This window comes from Oncorhynchus nerka, linkage group LG12 (genome assembly GCF_034236695.1).
Source record: "Oncorhynchus nerka isolate Pitt River linkage group LG12, Oner_Uvic_2.0, whole genome shotgun sequence".
In the NCBI taxonomy this organism is placed as follows: Eukaryota; Metazoa; Chordata; class Actinopteri; order Salmoniformes; family Salmonidae; genus Oncorhynchus; species Oncorhynchus nerka.
Genome location: NC_088407.1, coordinates 92,957,230 through 92,977,838, shown reverse-complemented (window position 1 = coordinate 92,977,838; position 20,609 = coordinate 92,957,230). Strand labels below are relative to the sequence as shown.

Sequence of the window (20,609 nt, the reverse complement as noted above, 5' to 3'; positions counted from 1 at the left end):
CTGGTACCCCCTGTATATAGCCTCCACATTGACTCTGTACTGGTACCCCCTGTATATAGCCTCCACATTGACTCTGTACTGGTACCCCCTGTATATAGCCTCCACATTGACTCTGTACTGGTACCCCCTGTATATAGCCTCCACATTGACTCTGTACTGGTACCCCCTGTATAAAGCCTCCACATTGACTCTGTACTGGTACCCCCTGTATATAGCCTCCACATTGACTCTGTACTGGTACCACCTGTATATAGCCTCCACATTGACTCTGTACTGGTACCCCCTGTATATAGCCTCCACACTGACTCTGTACTGGTACCACCTGTATATAGCCTCCACATTGACTCTGTACTGGTACCACCTGTATATAGCCTCCACATTGACTCTGTACTGGTACCCCCTGTATATAGCCTCCACATTGACTCTGTACTGGTACCACCTGTATATAGCCTCCACATTGACTCTGTACCGGTACCCCCTGTATATAGCCTCCACATTGACTCTGTACTGGTACCCCCTGTATATAGCCTCCACATTGACTCTGTACCGGTACCCCCTGTATATAGCCTCCACATTGACCCTGTACTGGTACCACCTGTATATAGCCTCCACATTGACTCTGTACCGGTACCCCCTGTATATAGCCTCCACATTGACTCTGTACTGGTACCCCCTGTATAAAGCCTCACTACTGTTATTTTGCTACTGCTCTTTAATTATTTGTTATTTTTTACTTATCTGTTTTATGCTTAACCAACAATGCAGTTTAAAATATAGTGTTAAGGGCTTGTAAGTAAGCATTTCTCTGTAAGGTCTATGCATTTGATTTGATACTCAAATTGGTTTAATTATTTATTTACTAGCTAAGTAAATGATAACACAGGATAACAAACACACTTAATTCATGGGAAAAAGGTATTCCTTGGTAACCAGTAATTCCTCCTCTATAACTACTTCCTTGGTAACCAGTAATTACTCCTATAACTACTTCCTTGGTAACCAGTAATTACTACCTTGGTAACCAGTAATTACTCCTCTATAACTACTTCCTTGGTAACCAGTAATTACTCCTCTAACTACTTCCTTGGTAACCAGTAATTACTCCTATAACTACTTCCTTGGTAACCAGTAATTACTACCTTGGTAACCAGTAATTACTCCTCTATAACTACTTCCTTGGTAACCAGTAATTACTCCTCTAACTACTTCCTTGGTAACCAGTAATTACTCCTCTAACTACTTCCTTGGTAACCAGTAATTGCTTAACAGCCTCCGACGTGACTTCTATTGTTCTAACTTATGTAATGAAGCAAACAACTAATTGAACAATTGTAACATAATTGAACTGTAACCAGCAACTGGTTTTATAGTGTGACGATTTGGAATGTGTTGTATGTTTATATGTAAATGAGAAACTGTGCTGTTTCAGGCCACATCCAGACGTTTGACATGTTTATGATAGAGAAGTGGCCCATCATTCAGGCCTTCGCTCTGGAGGGGATCGGTGGAGGAAGCTTCTTCACCATGAAATACAAGGTACCTCACTTCATATTACTAATACAAATTGTAGGGGGAAATTGTCTAACCTTAGGTCCATGGCAGAATAGTTAGTAAGATAGTTACATCTCCATTTAATTTGAGTGGTACAGAATAGTTGCCTGACGACTCAAACTAAATTTGCTACATACTTCAGTCTTAGACATTTCTGGTCACGAGGGGCGTTGTACAACACAAAATCATCAGTGATTGGATCATCTCTAACCAATCAGAGTATCAAAGCCAATGACACATTTTCTAAACACTGCTTTACCTACTTGTGTTCTGGCTCTGGCCCAACCTATCTGCCTGGGACCAATCCGAACGGTTACAATGTGTTTGCATTATAATAATCGTCGGAGAGGTACTCGGATCCAGACTCATTGCAGAGAAGAAACTGTGGGCGTGGCGTTGCATTTGGCCGTAGCAAAGGAGGTTGGGTTACTTCTCGGAAATGATTGACTGGATGTGTGTACTGTTGCTGTGTGTTCCAGTTGATGGACATTAGTGAGAAGCTGTGGCAGACCTACACCAGATTGGACCCTGTGTCCCTAGACAACCTGCTGACTGAGGTAACCATTCTGAGCTTGAACGCACCACACGCCTGTGAGTAGACGTTGGAACAGGACCGTTGGACCAGCGTGTTGTGACGGGCCACACTGACTCTGGTATGGTGTCTCTTCCAGGACCTGGTGTTGTTTGAGAAGCAGTGGAGCAGTTTCTTCTCCAGCTTTGACATCGAGAGCCATCTGTCTATCCTGGAACTGTCTGAGGCTCAGGCAGGGGAGGTAACTTAACACTAGAACCGCTAAAGCAGTCAAATCAAATGTTATTGGTCACATGGTCAGCAGATGTTATTGGTCACATGGTCAGCAGATGTTATTGGTCACATGGTCAGCAGATGTTATTGGTCACATGGTCAGCAGATGTTATTGGTCACATGGTTAGCAGATGTTATTGGTCACACACATGGTTAGCAGATGTTATTGGTCACATGGTTAGCAGATGTTATTGGTCACATGCACATGTTTAGCAGATGTTATTGGTCACACACACATGGTTAGCAGATGTTATTGGTCACACACATGGTTAGCAGATGTTATTGGTCACATGGTTAGCAGATGTTATTGGTCACATGCACATGGTCAGCAGATGTTATTGGTCACACACACATGGTTAGCAGATGTTATTGGTCACACACATGGTTAGCAGATGTTATTGGTCATACGGTCAGCAGATGTTATTGGTCATATGGTCAGCAGATGTTATTGGTCATATGGTCAGCAGATGTTATTGGTCACATACACATGGTCAGCAGATGTTATTGGTCATATGGTCAGCAGATGGTATTGGTCACATACACATGGTCAGCAGATGTTATTGGTCATATGGTCAGCAGATGTTATTGGTCATATGGTCAGCAGATGTTATTGGTCACATGGTCAGCAGATGTTATTGGTCACACACACATGGTCAGCAGATGGTATTGGTCATATGGTCAGCAGATGTTATTGGTCACATACACATGGTCAGCAGGTGTTATTGGTCACATGGTTAGCAGATGTTATTGGTCACATGGTCAGCAGATGTTATTGGTCACACACATGGTCAGCAGATGGTATTGGTCATATGGTCAGCAGATGTTATTGGTCATATGGTCAGCAGATGTTATTGGTCACATGGTTAGCAGATGTTATTGGTCATATGGTCAGCAGATGTTAGTGGTCACACGGTCAGCAGATGTTATTGGTCACATGGTCAGCAGATGTTATTGGTCACATGGTCAGCAGATGTTATTGGTCACACACATGGTAAGCAGATGGTATTGGTCACATACACATGGTCAGCAGATGTTATTGGTCATATGGTCAGCAGATGTTATTGGTCATATGGTCAGCAGATGTTATTGGTCACATGGTTAGCAGATGTTATTGGCCACATGGTTAGCAGATGTTATTGGTCACATACACATGGTCAGCAGATGTTATTGGTCATATGGTCAGCAGATGTTATTGGTCACATACACATGGTCAGCAGATGTTATTGGTCATATGGTCAGCAGATGTTATTGGTCACGTACACATGGTCAGCAGATGTTATTGGTCACACACATGGTCAGCAGATGTTATTGGTCACATACACATGGTCAGCAGATGTTATTGGTCATATGGTCAGCAGATGTTATTGGTCACATGGTTAGCAGATGTTATTGGTCATATGGTCAGCAGATGTTAGTGGTCACACGGTCAGCAGATGTTATTGGTCACATGGTCAGCAGATGTTATTGGTCACATGGTCAGCAGATGTTATTGGTCACACACATGGTCAGCAGATGGTATTGGTCACATACACATGGTCAGCAGATGTTATTGGTCATATGGTCAGCAGATGTTATTGGTCATATGGTCAGCAGATGTTATTGGTCACATGGTTAGCAGATGTTATTGGCCACATGGTTAGCAGATGTTATTGGTCACATACACATGGTCAGCAGATGTTATTGGTCATATGGTCAGCATATGTTATTGGTCACATACACATGGTCAGCAGATGTTATTGGTCATATGGTCAGCAGATGTTATTGGTCACGTACACATGGTCAGCAGATGTTATTGGTCACACACATGGTCAGCAGATGTTATTGGTCACATACACATGGTCAGCAGATGTTATTGGGCATATGGTCAGCAGATGTTATTGGTCACACACATGGTCAGCAGATGGTATTGGTCATATGGTCAGCAGATGTTATTGGTCACATACACATGGTCAGCAGGTGTTATTGGTCACATGGTTAGCAGATGTTATTGGTCACATACACATGGTCAGCAGATGTTATTGGTCATATGGTCAGCAGATGTTATTGGTCACATGGTTAGCAGATGTTATTGGTCACATGGTTAGCAGATGTTATTGGTCACATGGTTAGCAGATGTTATTGGTCACACACATGGTTAGCAGATGTTATTGGTCACACACATGGTTAGCAGATGTTATTGGTCATATGGTCAGCAGATGTTATTGGTCATATGGTCAGCAGATGTTATTGGTCACACACATGGTCAGCAGATGGTATTGGTCACATACACATGGTCAGCAGATGTTATTGGTCATATGGTCAGCATATGTTATTGGTCACATGGTTAGCAGATGTTATTGGTCACATGGTTAGCAGATGTTATTGGTCACATACACATGGTCAGCAGATGTTATTGGTCACATACACATGGTCAGCAGATGTTATTGGTCACATGGTTAGCAGATGTTATTGGTCATATACACATGGTCAGCAGATGTTATTGGTCATATGGTCAGCAGATGTTATTGGTCATATGGTCAGCAGATGTTATTGGTCACACACACATGGTCAGCAGATGGTATTGGTCATATGGTCAGCAGATGTTATTGGTCACATACACATGGTCAGCAGGTGTTATTGGTCACATGGTTAGCAGATGTTATTGGTCACATGGTCAGCAGATGTTATTGGTCACACACATGGTCAGCAGATGGTATTGGTCACATACACATGGTCAGCAGATGTTATTGGTCATATGGTCAGCAGATGTTATTGGTCACATGGTTAGCAGATGTTATTGGTCACACACATGGTTAGCAGATGTTATTGGTCACACACATGGTTAGCAGATGTTATTGGTCATATGGTCAGCAGATGTTATTGGTCATATGGTCAGCAGATGTTATTGGTCACATGGTTAGCAGATGTTATTGGTCACATGGTTAGCAGATGTTATTGGTCACATGGTCAGCAGATGGTATTGGTCACATACACATGGTCAGCAGATGTTATTGGTCATATGGTCAGCAGATGTTATTGGTCACATGGTTAGCAGATGTTATTGGTCACATGGTTAGCAGATGTTATTGGTCACGTACACATGGTAAGCAGATGTTATTGGTCACGTACACATGGTCAGCAGATGTTATTGGTCACACATGGTCAGCAGATGTTATTGGTCACATACACATGGTCAGCAGATGTTATTGGTCATATGGTCAGCAGATGTTATTGGTCACACACACATGGTCAGCAGATGGTATTGGTCATATGGTCAGCAGATGTTATTGGTCATATGGTCAGCAGATGTTATTGGTCACATGGTCAGCAGATGTTATTGGTCACACACACATGGTCAGCAGATGGTATTGGTCATATGGTCAGCAGATGTTATTGGTCATATGGTCAGCAGATGTTATTGGTCACATGGTTAGCAGATGTTATTGGTCACATGGTCAGCAGATGTTATTGGTCATATGGTCAGCAGATGTTATTGGTAACACACACATGGTCGGCAGATGTTATTGGTCACATACACATGGTCAGCAGATGTTATTGGTCATATGGTCAGCAGATGTTATTGGTCATATGGTCAGCAGATGTTATTGGTCACATGGTTAGCAGATGTTATTGGCCACATGGTTAGCAGATGTTATTGGTCACATACACATGGTCAGCAGATGTTATTGGTCATATGGTCAGCAGATGTTATTGGTCACATACACATGGTCAGCAGATGTTATTGGTCATATGGTCAGCAGATGTTATTGGTCACGTACACATGGTCAGCAGATGTTATTGGTCACACACATGGTCAGCAGATGTTATTGGTCACATACACATGGTCAGCAGATGTTATTGGTCATATGGTCAGCAGATGTTATTGGTCACATGGTTAGCAGATGTTATTGGTCATATGGTCAGCAGATGTTAGTGGTCACACGGTCAGCAGATGTTATTGGTCACATGGTCAGCAGATGTTATTGGTCACATGGTCAGCAGATGTTATTGGTCACACACATGGTCAGCAGATGGTATTGGTCACATACACATGGTCAGCAGATGTTATTGGTCATATGGTCAGCAGATGTTATTGGTCATATGGTCAGCAGATGTTATTGGTCACATGGTTAGCAGATGTTATTGGTCACATACACATGGTCAGCAGATGTTATTGGTCATATGGTCAGCAGATGTTATTGGTCACATACACATGGTCAGCAGATGTTATTGGTCATATGGTCAGCAGATGTTATTGGTCACGTACACATGGTCAGCAGATGTTATTGGTCACACACATGGTCAGCAGATGTTATTGGTCACATACACATGGTCAGCAGATGTTATTGGGCATATGGTCAGCAGATGTTATTGGTCACACACATGGTCAGCAGATGGTATTGGTCATATGGTCAGCAGATGTTATTGGTCACATACACATGGTCAGCAGGTGTTATTGGTCACATGGTTAGCAGATGTTATTGGTCACATACACATGGTCAGCAGATGTTATTGGTCATATGGTCAGCAGATGTTATTGGTCACATGGTTAGCAGATGTTATTGGTCACATGGTTAGCAGATGTTATTGGTCACACACATGGTTAGCAGATGTTATTGGTCACACACATGGTTAGCAGATGTTATTGGTCATATGGTCAGCAGATGTTATTGGTCATATGGTCAGCAGATGTTATTGGTCACACACATGGTCAGCAGATGGTATTGGTCACATACACATGGTCAGCAGATGTTATTGGTCATATGGTCAGCATATGTTATTGGTCACATGGTTAGCAGATGTTATTGGTCACATGGTTAGCAGATGTTATTGGTCACATACACATGGTCAGCAGATGTTATTGGTCACATACACATGGTCAGCAGATGTTATTGGTCACATGGTTAGCAGATGTTATTGGTCATATACACATGGTCAGCAGATGTTATTGGTCATATGGTCAGCAGATGTTATTGGTCATATGGTCAGCAGATGTTATTGGTCACACACACATGGTCAGCAGATGGTATTGGTCATATGGTCAGCAGATGTTATTGGTCACATACACATGGTCAGCAGGTGTTATTGGTCACATGGTTAGCAGATGTTATTGGTCACATGGTCAGCAGATGTTATTGGTCACACACATGGTCAGCAGATGGTATTGGTCACATACACATGGTCAGCAGATGTTATTGGTCATATGGTCAGCAGATGTTATTGGTCACATGGTTAGCAGATGTTATTGGTCACACACATGGTTAGCAGATGTTATTGGTCACACACATGGTTAGCAGATGTTATTGGTCATATGGTCAGCAGATGTTATTGGTCATATGGTCAGCAGATGTTATTGGTCACATGGTTAGCAGATGTTATTGGTCACATGGTTAGCAGATGTTATTGGTCACATGGTCAGCAGATGGTATTGGTCACATACACATGGTCAGCAGATGTTATTGGTCATATGGTCAGCAGATGTTATTGGTCACATGGTTAGCAGATGTTATTGGTCACATGGTTAGCAGATGTTATTGGTCACGTACACATGGTAAGCAGATGTTATTGGTCACGTACACATGGTCAGCAGATGTTATTGGTCACACATGGTCAGCAGATGTTATTGGTCACATACACATGGTCAGCAGATGTTATTGGTCATATGGTCAGCAGATGTTATTGGTCACACACACATGGTCAGCAGATGGTATTGGTCATATGGTCAGCAGATGTTATTGGTCATATGGTCAGCAGATGTTATTGGTCACATGGTCAGCAGATGTTATTGGTCACACACACATGGTCAGCAGATGGTATTGGTCATATGGTCAGCAGATGTTATTGGTCATATGGTCAGCAGATGTTATTGGTCACATGGTTAGCAGATGTTATTGGTCACATGGTCAGCAGATGTTATTGGTCATATGGTCAGCAGATGTTATTGGTAACACACACATGGTCGGCAGATGTTATTGGTCACATACACATGGTCAGCAGATGTTATTGGTCACACACACATGGTCAGCAGATGGTATTGGTCATATGGTCAGCAGATGTTATTGGTCACATACACATGGTCAGCAGGTGTTATTGGTCACATGGTTAGCAGATGTTATTGGTCACATGGTCAGCAGATGTTATTGGTCACACACATGGTCAGCAGATGGTATTGGTCACATACACATGGTCAGCAGATGTTATTGGTCATATGGTCAGCAGATGTTATTGGTCATATGGTCAGCAGATGTTATTGGTCACATGGTTAGCAGATGTTATTGGTCACACACATGGTTAGCAGATGTTATTGGTCACACACATGGTTAGCAGATGTTATTGGTCATATGGTCAGCAGATGTTATTGGTCATATGGTCAGCAGATGTTATTGGTCACATACACATGGTCAGCAGATGTTATTGGTCATATGGTCAGCAGATGTTATTGGTCACATGGTTAGCAGATGTTATTGGTCACATGGTTAGCAGATGTTATTGGTCACATGGTTAGCAGATGTTATTGGTCATATGGTCAGCAGATGTTATTGGTCATATGGTCAGCAGATGTTATTGGTCACACACATGGTCAGCAGATGGTATTGGTCACATACACATGGTCAGCAGATGTTATTGGTCATATGGTCAGCATATGTTATTGGTCACATGGTTAGCAGATGTTATTGGTCACATGGTTAGCAGATGTTATTGGTCACATACACATGGTCAGCAGATGTTATTGGTCACATACACATGGTCAGCAGATGTTATTGGTCACATGGTTAGCAGATGTTATTGGTCATATACACATGGTCAGCAGATGTTATTGGTCATATGGTCAGCAGATGTTATTGGTCACACACACATGGTCAGCAGATGGTATTGGTCATATGGTCAGCAGATGTTATTGGTCACATACACATGGTCAGCAGGTGTTATTGGTCACATGGTTAGCAGATGTTATTGGTCACATGGTCAGCAGATGTTATTGGTCACACACATGGTCAGCAGATGGTATTGGTCACATACACATGGTCAGCAGATGTTATTGGTCATATGGTCAGCAGATGTTATTGGTCACATGGTTAGCAGATGTTATTGGTCACACACATGGTTAGCAGATGTTATTGGTCACACACATGGTTAGCAGATGTTATTGGTCATATGGTCAGCAGATGTTATTGGTCATATGGTCAGCAGATGTTATTGGTCACATGGTTAGCAGATGTTATTGGTCACATGGTTAGCAGATGTTATTGGTCACATGGTCAGCAGATGGTATTGGTCACATACACATGGTCAGCAGATGTTATTGGTCATATGGTCAGCAGATGTTATTGGTCACATGGTTAGCAGATGTTATTGGTCACATGGTTAGCAGATGTTATTGGTCACGTACACATGGTAAGCAGATGTTATTGGTCACGTACACATGGTCAGCAGGTGTTATTGGTCACACATGGTCAGCAGATGTTATTGGTCACATACACATGGTCAGCAGATGTTATTGGTCATATGGTCAGCAGATGTTATTGGTCACACACACATGGTCAGCAGATGGTATTGGTCATATGGTCAGCAGATGTTATTGGTCATATGGTCAGCAGATGTTATTGGTCACATGGTCAGCAGATGTTATTGGTCACACACACATGGTCAGCAGATGGTATTGGTCATATGGTCAGCAGATGATGGTCACATACATGGTCAGCAGGTGTTATTGGTCACATGGTTAGCAGATGTTATTGGTCACATGGTCAGCAGATGTTATTGGTCACACACATGGTCAGCAGATGGTATTGGTCACACACACATGGTCGGCAGATGTTATTGGTCACATACACATGGTCAGCAGATGTTATTGGTCACACACACATGGTCAGCAGATGGTATTGGTCATATGGTCAGCAGATGTTATTGGTCACATACACATGGTCAGCAGGTGTTATTGGTCACATGGTTAGCAGATGTTATTGGTCACATGGTCAGCAGATGTTATTGGTCACACACATGGTCAGCAGATGGTATTGGTCACATACACATGGTCAGCAGATGTTATTGGTCATATGGTCAGCAGATGTTATTGGTCATATGGTCAGCAGATGTTATTGGTCACATGGTTAGCAGATGTTATTGGTCACACACATGGTTAGCAGATGTTATTGGTCACACACATGGTTAGCAGATGTTATTGGTCATATGATCAGCAGATGTTATTGGTCATATGGTCAGCAGATGTTATTGGTCACATACACATGGTCAGCAGATGTTATTGGTCATATGGTCAGCAGATGTTATTGGTCACATGGTTAGCAGATGTTATTGGTCACATGGTTAGCAGATGTTATTGGTCACATGGTTAGCAGATGTTATTGGTCACATGGTCAGCAGATGTTATTGGTCATATGGTCAGCAGATGTTATTGGTAACACACACATGGTCGGCAGATGTTATTGGTCACATACACATGGTCAGCAGATGTTATTGGTCACACACACATGGTCAGCAGATGGTATTGGTCATATGGTCAGCAGATGTTATTGGTCACATACACATGGTCAGCAGGTGTTATTGGTCACATGGTTAGCAGATGTTATTGGTCACATGGTCAGCAGATGTTATTGGTCACACACATGGTCAGCAGATGGTATTGGTCACATACACATGGTCAGCAGATGTTATTGGTCATATGGTCAGCAGATGTTATTGGTCATATGGTCAGCAGATGTTATTGGTCACATGGTTAGCAGATGTTATTGGTCACACACATGGTTAGCAGATGTTATTGGTCACACACATGGTTAGCAGATGTTATTGGTCATATGGTCAGCAGATGTTATTGGTCATATGGTCAGCAGATGTTATTGGTCACATACACATGGTCAGCAGATGTTATTGGTCATATGGTTAGCAGATGTTATTGGTCACATGGTTAGCAGATGTTATTGGTCACATGGTTAGCAGATGTTATTGGTCACATGGTTAGCAGATGTTATTGGTCACATGGTCAGCAGATGGTATTGGTCACATACACATGGTCAGCAGATGTTATTGGTCATATGGTCAGCAGATGTTATTGGTCATATGGTCAGCAGATGTTATTGGTCACATGGTTAGCAGATGTTATTGGTCACATGGTCAGCAGATGTTATTGGTCATATGGTCAGCAGATGTTATTGGTAACACACACATGGTCGGCAGATGTTATTGGTCACATACACATGGTTAGCAGATGTTATTGGTCACATACATATGGTCAGCAGATGTTATTGGTAACACACACATGGTTAGCAGATGTTATTGGTCACATACACATGGTTAGCAGATGTTATTGGTCACATGGTCAGCAGATGTTATTGGTCATATGGTCAGCAGATGTTATTGGTAACACACACATGGTCGGCAGATGTTATTGGTCACATACACATGGTCAGCAGATGTTATTGGTCACGTACACATGGTTAGCAGATGTTTATGTGATTGTAGCGGATGCTTGTGGTTCTAGTTCCGACAGTGCAGTCATATCTAACAAGTAATTTAACAATTCCCCAAGAACTACCTAATACACACATCTATAGGGGTTAATGAGAATATGTACATGTAAGTATATGAATGAGCGATGGCCGACCAGCATAGGCAAGGTGCAGTCGATGGTATAAAATACAGTATATACATGTGATATGTAAACATTATTAAAGTGGCATTGTTTAAAGCGACTAGTGATCCATTTATTAAAGTGGCCTGTGATTGGGTCTAAGTGCAGGCAGCAGCCTCTCTGAGTTAGTGATGGCTGTTTAGCACTCTGATGGCTTTGAGATAGAAGCTGTTTTTCAGTCTATGCAACACACCTCCAGGCTGTGTAAGGGTTATTTTACCACGAAGGAGAGTGATGGAGTGCTGCATCAGTAGACCTGGCCTCCATAATCCCCCGAACTCAACCAAATTGAGCCAACAAGTGCTCAGCATATGAGGGAACTCCTTCAAGACTGTTGGAAAAGCATTCCAGGTGAAGCTGGTTGAGAGAATGCCAAGAGTGTGCCAGGCTGTCATCAAGGCAAAGGGTGGCAATTTTGAAGAATCTCAAATATAAAATATATTTTGGTTTGTTTAACACGTTTTTGGATCCTACATGATTCCATGTGTTATTTCATATTTTTAATTGTCTTCACTTTTATTCTACAATGTAGAAAATGGTAAAAACTTTTGATCAGTAGTGAATATAACACACTGTCAGTGTTAGAATCACAAACACAACTGGAGTTATAACCAGTTTTAGGAGTGTATGTCATAAATATATTTTTTAAGGGTTTTCCCCATTGCCCCCCTTCTCCCGACAGTAGGGCCTGCTTCGCTCCTTCTCCCAACAGTGGAAGGTGCCGTGCCCACTTGATAATCACCCGGATAATTGTCTCGGAACAGAACGAAACTAATATCACATATATAACAACAGATTACATAAATAAAGTAAAGTATAATGGGGGAGGAAGGGGGAGAGTGGATGAGCGAGACGAAGCGAACGATGCAGCATTATGTCATCATCAATTTAATCTATTGAATTGATCCATTCTAATTATATACCTCATCTTAAAATGGTATGTACCCTATATCAGTTCACCGAATCACAGCAGTCTAGTCAGTCTACTTTGGCCTACTGGGAGTAGGCTTCACAATGAGAGCTTGCATAATTTACAATGGCAAGAAGACCAAGACGAATTGATGCCCGTGCTGCGTTAGCGCTGTTACAAGATCAGATTGAAAATGGTGGGGAAGAAATGAATCATGACATCTGATTATTCTTCTGATTCTGAGCATCAGCCTGAACCTGCACATCCAAGGCCTAAGCGCAAAAAAAGCCAGAACGGCCGCAATTAAATGAAATGGTGAGACAGGAGAAAGGAAGGGACTCACCAGCCGGTGACAATGCTATGGGCCGATTATCAGCACAAAATGTCATTACTGAGAGCAGGCTCTACATCTCAAGCACAAAAGTACATCCGCAACACACTCGCCTGCTTTCATTGTTTATGTGACGTGAACATGCTACAGCACATACTGTGGCTGAGGTGCACAGGGAGCAAGGAGACACTGCCTGGGATCTGTCTGTTGATGAGCTGGAAGCGTTCATTTCAATCCTGTATGTCCGTGAAGTATTTCGGTGGCGAGAGCGTGTATATGGAGAGCTTCTGCTCAGACATGTACTGTATGGGATACCTTTCTTTGGAGAAACCGTTTCACCAGACTACTTCAGAGAGATCATGTGTTACCTCCATTTTGATGAAAGAGAAATGAGAACGCTATCAGCAGACAAAAAAAAATTGTCATTAAAAACAGAGATCACCCAAGAATAAATATTAGATAGTGTGAAAACACTCACACAGAGAAAAGCCCCTGGACTGGACAGCTTTCCCATAGAATTCTGTTCAAAGTTGTTGGACAAAGAAGCCTCCTATTTACACAAATGACAACACACATCACTTAATTCAGTGCTTTCTAGTCCCATGTGTCAAACGGGTATTTCAGTTGTATTAAACCCAGGATAATCTGGAGAGTTTAATACAATAATGACAATAAATGATAACAAAGCTTATAAGCATTAGAATGGCAAAAGTCTTACCAGACGTGATAGATATCAATCAAACATGGTTTATTACATATTTCAGTTTAATACAATGTGTAAAAAAAAAAAAGATATAGGTTGATCAATAATAGCAAGATGGCGCCGACAGAGATGGTCGTCTGTGTTATTTCGTACACTATTAGCCCAGAAAATCTTGTGTTATTACACAGCCAGGAAGAACTATTGGATATAAGAGCAACGTCAACTTACCATCATTGCGACCAGGAATAGGTCTTTCCCGAAGCGGAGCCTTTGTTTGGACCTGGACATTGGATCTGGGTGCAGAAGCTGACCCAAACCAACACGGTTGCAGCAGAAGAGGCAGACGGAGAGGCCTCCTGGTCAGACTTAGAAGGCGAGCACACCATCCACCGCTCCAGAGCATATTTCTTGCCAATGTCCAGTCTCTTGAAAACAAGGTGGACGAAATTAGGGCACAAGTTGCCTTCCAGAGAGACATCAGAGATTGTAACATTCTCTGTTTCATGGAAACATGGCTCACTCGGGATATGTTGTCAGAGTCGGAACAGCCACCGGGTTTCTTCATGCGTCGCGCCAACAGAAACAAACATCTCTGTTAAGAAGAAGGGAAGAGGTGTATGCCTCATGATTAGCGACTCATGGTGTAATCATAACAACATACAGGAACTCAAGTCCTTTTGTTCACCTGACCTAGAATTCCTTACAATCACATGCCTACCGCATTATCGCATTATCTACCAAAATAATTCTCTATTCTCTAGAGAATTCGACTATAGTCACAGCCGTGTATATCCCCTCCCATCCAGATACCTCGACGGCCCTGAAAGAACTTCACTGGACTCTATGTAAACTGGAAACCATATATCCTGAGGCTGCATTTATTGTTGCTGGGGATTTTAACAAAGCTAATTTGAGAACAAGGCTACCTAAATTCTACCTGCACAATTGATTGTAAGTACCCGCTCGAGCAAAACAGTGGACCACTGCTACTCTAACTTCCGCAACTCAGCATTCAACACCATAGTACCATCCAAACTCATCATTAAGCTTGACACCCTGGGCCTCAACCCCGCCCTGTGCAACTGGGTCCTGGACCTCCTGATGGGCCGCCCCCAGGTGGTGAGGGTAGGGAACAGCATCTCAACCCCGCTGATCCTCAACACTAGGGCCCCACAGGTGCGTTCTCAGCCCTCTCCTGTACTCCCTGTTCACCCATGACTGCGTGGCCATGCACGCCTCCAACTCAATCATCAAGTTTGCAGACGACACTACAGTGGTAGGCTTGATTACCAACAACGATGAGACGGCCTACAGGGAGGAGGTGAGGGTCCTCGGAGTGTAGTGTCAGGAAAATAACCTCACACTCAAAGTCAACAAAACAAAGGAGATGATCGTGGACTTCAGGAAACAGCACAGGGATCAGCCCTCTATGGGACAGTAGTGGAGAAGGTGGAAAGTTTTAAGTTCCTTCGCGTACATGTACAAACTGAAATGGTCTACCCACACAGACAGCGTGGTGAAGCAGGAGGCTGAAGAAATTTGGCTTGTCACCAAAAACACTCAAACTTTTACAGATGCACAATTGAGAGCATCCTGTCGGGCTGTATCACCGCCTGGTACGGCAACTTCTCCGCCCACAACCATAAGGCTCTCCAGAGGGTGGTGAGGTCTGCACAACGCATCGCCGGGGGCAAACTACCTGCCCTCCAGGACACCTACACCACCCGATGTCACAGGAAGGCCATAAAGATCATCAAGGACAACAACCACCCGAGCCACTGCTTGTTCACCCTGTTATCGTCCAGAAGGCGAGGTCAGTACAGGTGCCGAGAGACTGAAGAACAGCTTCTATCTCAAGGCCATCAGACTGTTAAAACAGCCACCACTAACATTGAGTGGCTGCTGCCAACATACTGACTCAACTCCAGCCACTTTAATAATGGAAAAATTGGATGTAATAAATGATATGACTGTTAATTAAAATGTACGCTTAATCCAGTATAAATTCATGTGTAGAATTGATTATACAATAGACAATATTCACACATTTTGCAGCATGTGGATTAAGTATAAAAATAATAATGACTCAATAATCCATGCTTTCTGGCAATGCGATATAGTCTGGAATATGTGGGCGGAGCTAGAAAGTTGGCTGCCAGAGGTATTACAATGTAAACTTCCTTTAAATCCGTCTGTCTGTATATTTCAAGACATGTCATATGTTTGTATAGTGAGATACCCAATGGACTGGACGATTCTCATTTCTCATCTTGAAAAAAACGTATATTAAAAACTTGGCAATCAATTAATCTACCATAATTAACAGAAAGGAAAAATCAAATTTATTGTTGACATATTGAAATAGCATGGGCGACCAAGGAAAAACGAATTGGTATAATTTAAGGCCATGTGGCAATCAATAATGCAGGCACTAGGCACCAGGTACTAGGGATGGAGATGTGACCAGGTACTAGGGATGGAGATATGACCAGGTACTAGGGATGGAGATGTGACCAGGTACTAGGGATGGAGATATGACCAGGTACTAGGGATGGAGATATGACCCGGTACTAGGGATGGAGATGTGACCAGGTACTAGGGATGGAGATATGACCAGGTACTAGGGATGGAGATATGACCCGGTACTAGGGATGGAGATGTGACCAGGTACTAGGGATGGAGATATGACCAGGTACTAGGGATGGAGGTGTGACCAGGTACTAGGGATGGAGATATGACCAGGTACTAGAGATGGAGATATGACCAGGTACTAGGGATGGAGATGTGACCAGGTACTAGGGATGGAGATGTGACCAGGTACTAGGGATGGAGATATGACCAGGTACTAGGGATGGAGATATGACCAGGTACTAGGGATGGAGATATGACTAGGGATGGAGATGTGACCAGGTACTAGGGATGGAGATATGACCAGGTACTAGGGATGGAGATGTGACCAGGTACTAGGGATGGAGATATGACTAGGGATGGAGATGTGACCAGGTACTAGGGATGGAGATATGACTAGGGATGGAGATATGACCAGGTACTAGGGATGGAGATATGACCAGGTACTAGGGATGGAGATGTGACTAGGGATGGAGATGTGACCAGGTACTAGGGATGGAGATGTGACTAGGGATGGAGATATGACCAGGTACAAGGGATGGAGATATGACTAGGGATGGAGATGTGACCAGGTACTAGGGATGGAGATATGACCAGGTACTAGATATGGAGATATGACCAGGTACTAGGGATGTAGATGTGACTAGGGATGGAGATGTGACCAGGTACTAGGGATGGAGATATGACCAGGTACTAGAAATGGAGATATGACCAGGTACTAGAGATGGAGATATGACCAGGTACTAGAGATGGAGGTATGACCAGGTACTAGGGATGGAGATATGACTAGGGATGGAGATGTGACCAGGTACTAGGGATGGAGATATGACTAGGGATGGAGATATGACCAGGTACTAGGGATGGAGATATGACCAGGTACTAGGGATGGAGATGTGACTAGGGATGGAGATGTGACCAGGTACTAGGGATGGAGATGTGACTAGGGATGGAGATATGACCAGGTACTAGAGATGGAGATATGACCAGGTACTAGGGATGTAGATGTGACTAGGGATGGAGATGTGACCAGGTACTAGGGATGGAGATATGACCAGGTACTAGAAATGGAGATATGACCAGGTACTAGAGATGGAGATATGACCAGGTACTAGAGATGGAGGTATGACCAGGTACTAGAGATGGAGATATGACCAGGTACTAGAGATGGAGATATGACCAGGCACTAGAGAAGGAGATGTGACCAGGTACTAGGGATGGAGATGTGACCAGGTACTAGGGATGGAGATGTGACTAGGGATGGAGATGTGACCAGGTACTAGGGATGGAGATATGACCAGGTACTAGCGATGGAGATGTGACCAGGTACTAGGGATGGAGATATGACCAGGTACTAGGGATGGAGATATGACCCGGTACTAGGGATGGAGATGTGACCAGGTACTAGGGATGGAGATATGACCAGGTACTAGGGATGGAGGTGTGACCAGGTACTAGGGATGGAGATATGACCAGGTACTAGAGATGGAGATATGACCAGGTACCAGGGATGGAGATATGACCAGGTACTAGGGATGGAGATGTGACTAGGGATGGAGATGTGACCAGGTACTAGGGATGGAGATGTGACTAGGGATGGAGATGTGACCAGGTACTAGGGATGGAGATGTGACTAGGGATGGAGATGTGACCAGGTACTAGGGATGGAGATGTGACTAGGGATGGAGATATGACCAGGTACTAGAGATGGAGATGTGACTAGGGATGGAGATGTGACCAGGTACTAGGGATGGAGATATGACTAGGGATGGAGATGTGACCAGGTACTAGGGATGGAGATATGACCAGGTACTAGATATGGAGATATGACCAGGTACTAGGGATGTAGATGTGACTAGGGATGGAGATGTGACCAGGTACTAGGGATGGAGATATGACCAGGTACTAGAAATGGAGATATGACCAGGTACTAGAGATGGAGATATGACCAGGTACTAGAGATGGAGGTATGACCAGGTACTAGGGATGGAGATATGACTAGGGATGGAGATGTGACCAGGTACTAGGGATGGAGATATGACTAGGGATGGAGATATGACCAGGTACTAGGGATGGAGATATGACCAGGTACTAGGGATGGAGATGTGACTAGGGATGGAGATGTGACCAGGTACTAGGGATGGAGATGTGACTAGGGATGGAGATATGACCAGGTACTAGAGATGGAGATATGACCAGGTACTAGGGATGTAGATGTGACTAGGGATGGAGATGTGACCAGGTACTAGGGATGGAGATATGACCAGGTACTAGAAATGGAGATATGACCAGGTACTAGAGATGGAGATATGACCAGGTACTAGAGATGGAGGTATGACCAGGTACTAGAGATGGAGATATGACCAGGTACTAGAGATGGAGATATGACCAGGCACTAGAGAAGGAGATGTGACCAGGTACTAGGGATGGAGATGTGACCAGGTACTAGGGATGGAGATGTGACTAGGGATGGAGATGTGACCAGGTACTAGGGATGGAGATATGACCAGGTACTAGCGATGGAGATGTGACCAGGTACTAGGGATGGAGATATGACCAGGTACTAGGGATGGAGATATGACCCGGTACTAGGGATGGAGATGTGACCAGGTACTAGGGATGGAGATATGACCAGGTACTAGGGATGGAGGTGTGACCAGGTACTAGGGATGGAGATATGACCAGGTACTAGAGATGGAGATATGACCAGGTACCAGGGATGGAGATATGACCAGGTACTAGGGATGGAGATGTGACTAGGGATGGAGATGTGACCAGGTACTAGGGATGGAGATGGTACTAGGGATGGAGATATGACCAGGTACTAGGGATGGAGATGTGACTAGGGATGGAGATGTGACCAGGTACTAGGGATGGAGATGTGACTAGGGATGGAGATATGACCAGGTACTAGAGATGGAGATGTGACTAGGGATGGAGATGTGACCAGGTACTAGGGATGGAGATATGACCAGGTACTAGAAATGGAGATATGACCAGGTACTAGAGATGGAGATATGACCAGGTACTAGAGATGGAGGTATGACCAGGTACTAGAGATGGAGATATGACCAGGTACTAGAGATGGAGATATGACCAGGCACTAGAGAAGGAGATGTGACCAGGTACTAGGGATGGAGATATGACCAGGTACTAGAAATGGAGATATGACCAGGTACTAGAAATGGAGATATGACCAGGGATGGAGATGTGACCAGGTACTAGGGATGGAGATATGACCAGGTACTAGGGATGGAGATATGACCAGGTACTAGAAATGGAGATATGACCAGGTACTAGAGATGGAGATGTGACCAGGTACTAGAGATGGAGATATGACCAGGTACTAGAGATGGAGATATGACCAGGGATGGAGATATGACCAGGTACTAGGGATGGAGATATGACCAGGTACTAGAGATGGAGATATGACCAGGTACTAGGGATGGAGATGTGACTAGGGATGGAGATGTGACCAGGTACTAGAGATGGAGATATGACCAGGTACTAGAGATGTAGATATGACCAGGTACTAGAAATTGAGATATGACCAGGTACTAGGGATGGAGGTGTGACCAGGTACTAGAGATGGAGATATGACCAGGTACTAGAGATGGAGATGTGACCAGGTACTAGGGATGGAGATGTGACTAGGGATGGAGATGTGACCAGGTACAAGGGATGGAGATATGACTAGGTACTAGACAGGTACTAGAGATGGAGATGTGACCAGGTACTAGGGATGGAGATGTGACTAGGGATGGAGATGTGACCGGGTACAAGGGATGGAGATGTGACCAGGTACTAGAGATGGAGATGTGACCAGGTACTAGAGATGGAGATGTGACCAGGTACTAGAGATGGAGATATGACCAGGTACTAGGGATGGAGATGTGACCAGGTAGTAGAGTTGGAGATGTGACCAGGTACTAGAGATGGAGATATGACCAGGTACTAGGGATGAAGATGTGACTAGGGATGGAGATGTGACCAGGTACTAGAGATGGAGATATGACCAGGCACTAGAGAAGGAGATGTGACCAGGTACTAGGGATGGAG

General features: G+C 43.7%; 1 protein-coding gene across 1 annotated transcript in view; it reads left to right on the top strand.

Annotated features, from left to right (window-relative positions):
- dnaaf9 (dynein axonemal assembly factor 9) overlaps positions 1-20,609 on the top strand; it is a 140,907-nt gene that overhangs the window by 15,870 nt on the left and 104,428 nt on the right. Inside the window, exons 6-8 of the mRNA XM_065025980.1 lie at positions 1,430-1,536; positions 2,031-2,108; positions 2,223-2,324. Coding sequence (XP_064882052.1) covers positions 1,430-1,536; positions 2,031-2,108; positions 2,223-2,324 — 287 coding nt within the window. The remainder of the gene's footprint in view (positions 1-1,429; positions 1,537-2,030; positions 2,109-2,222; positions 2,325-20,609) is intronic.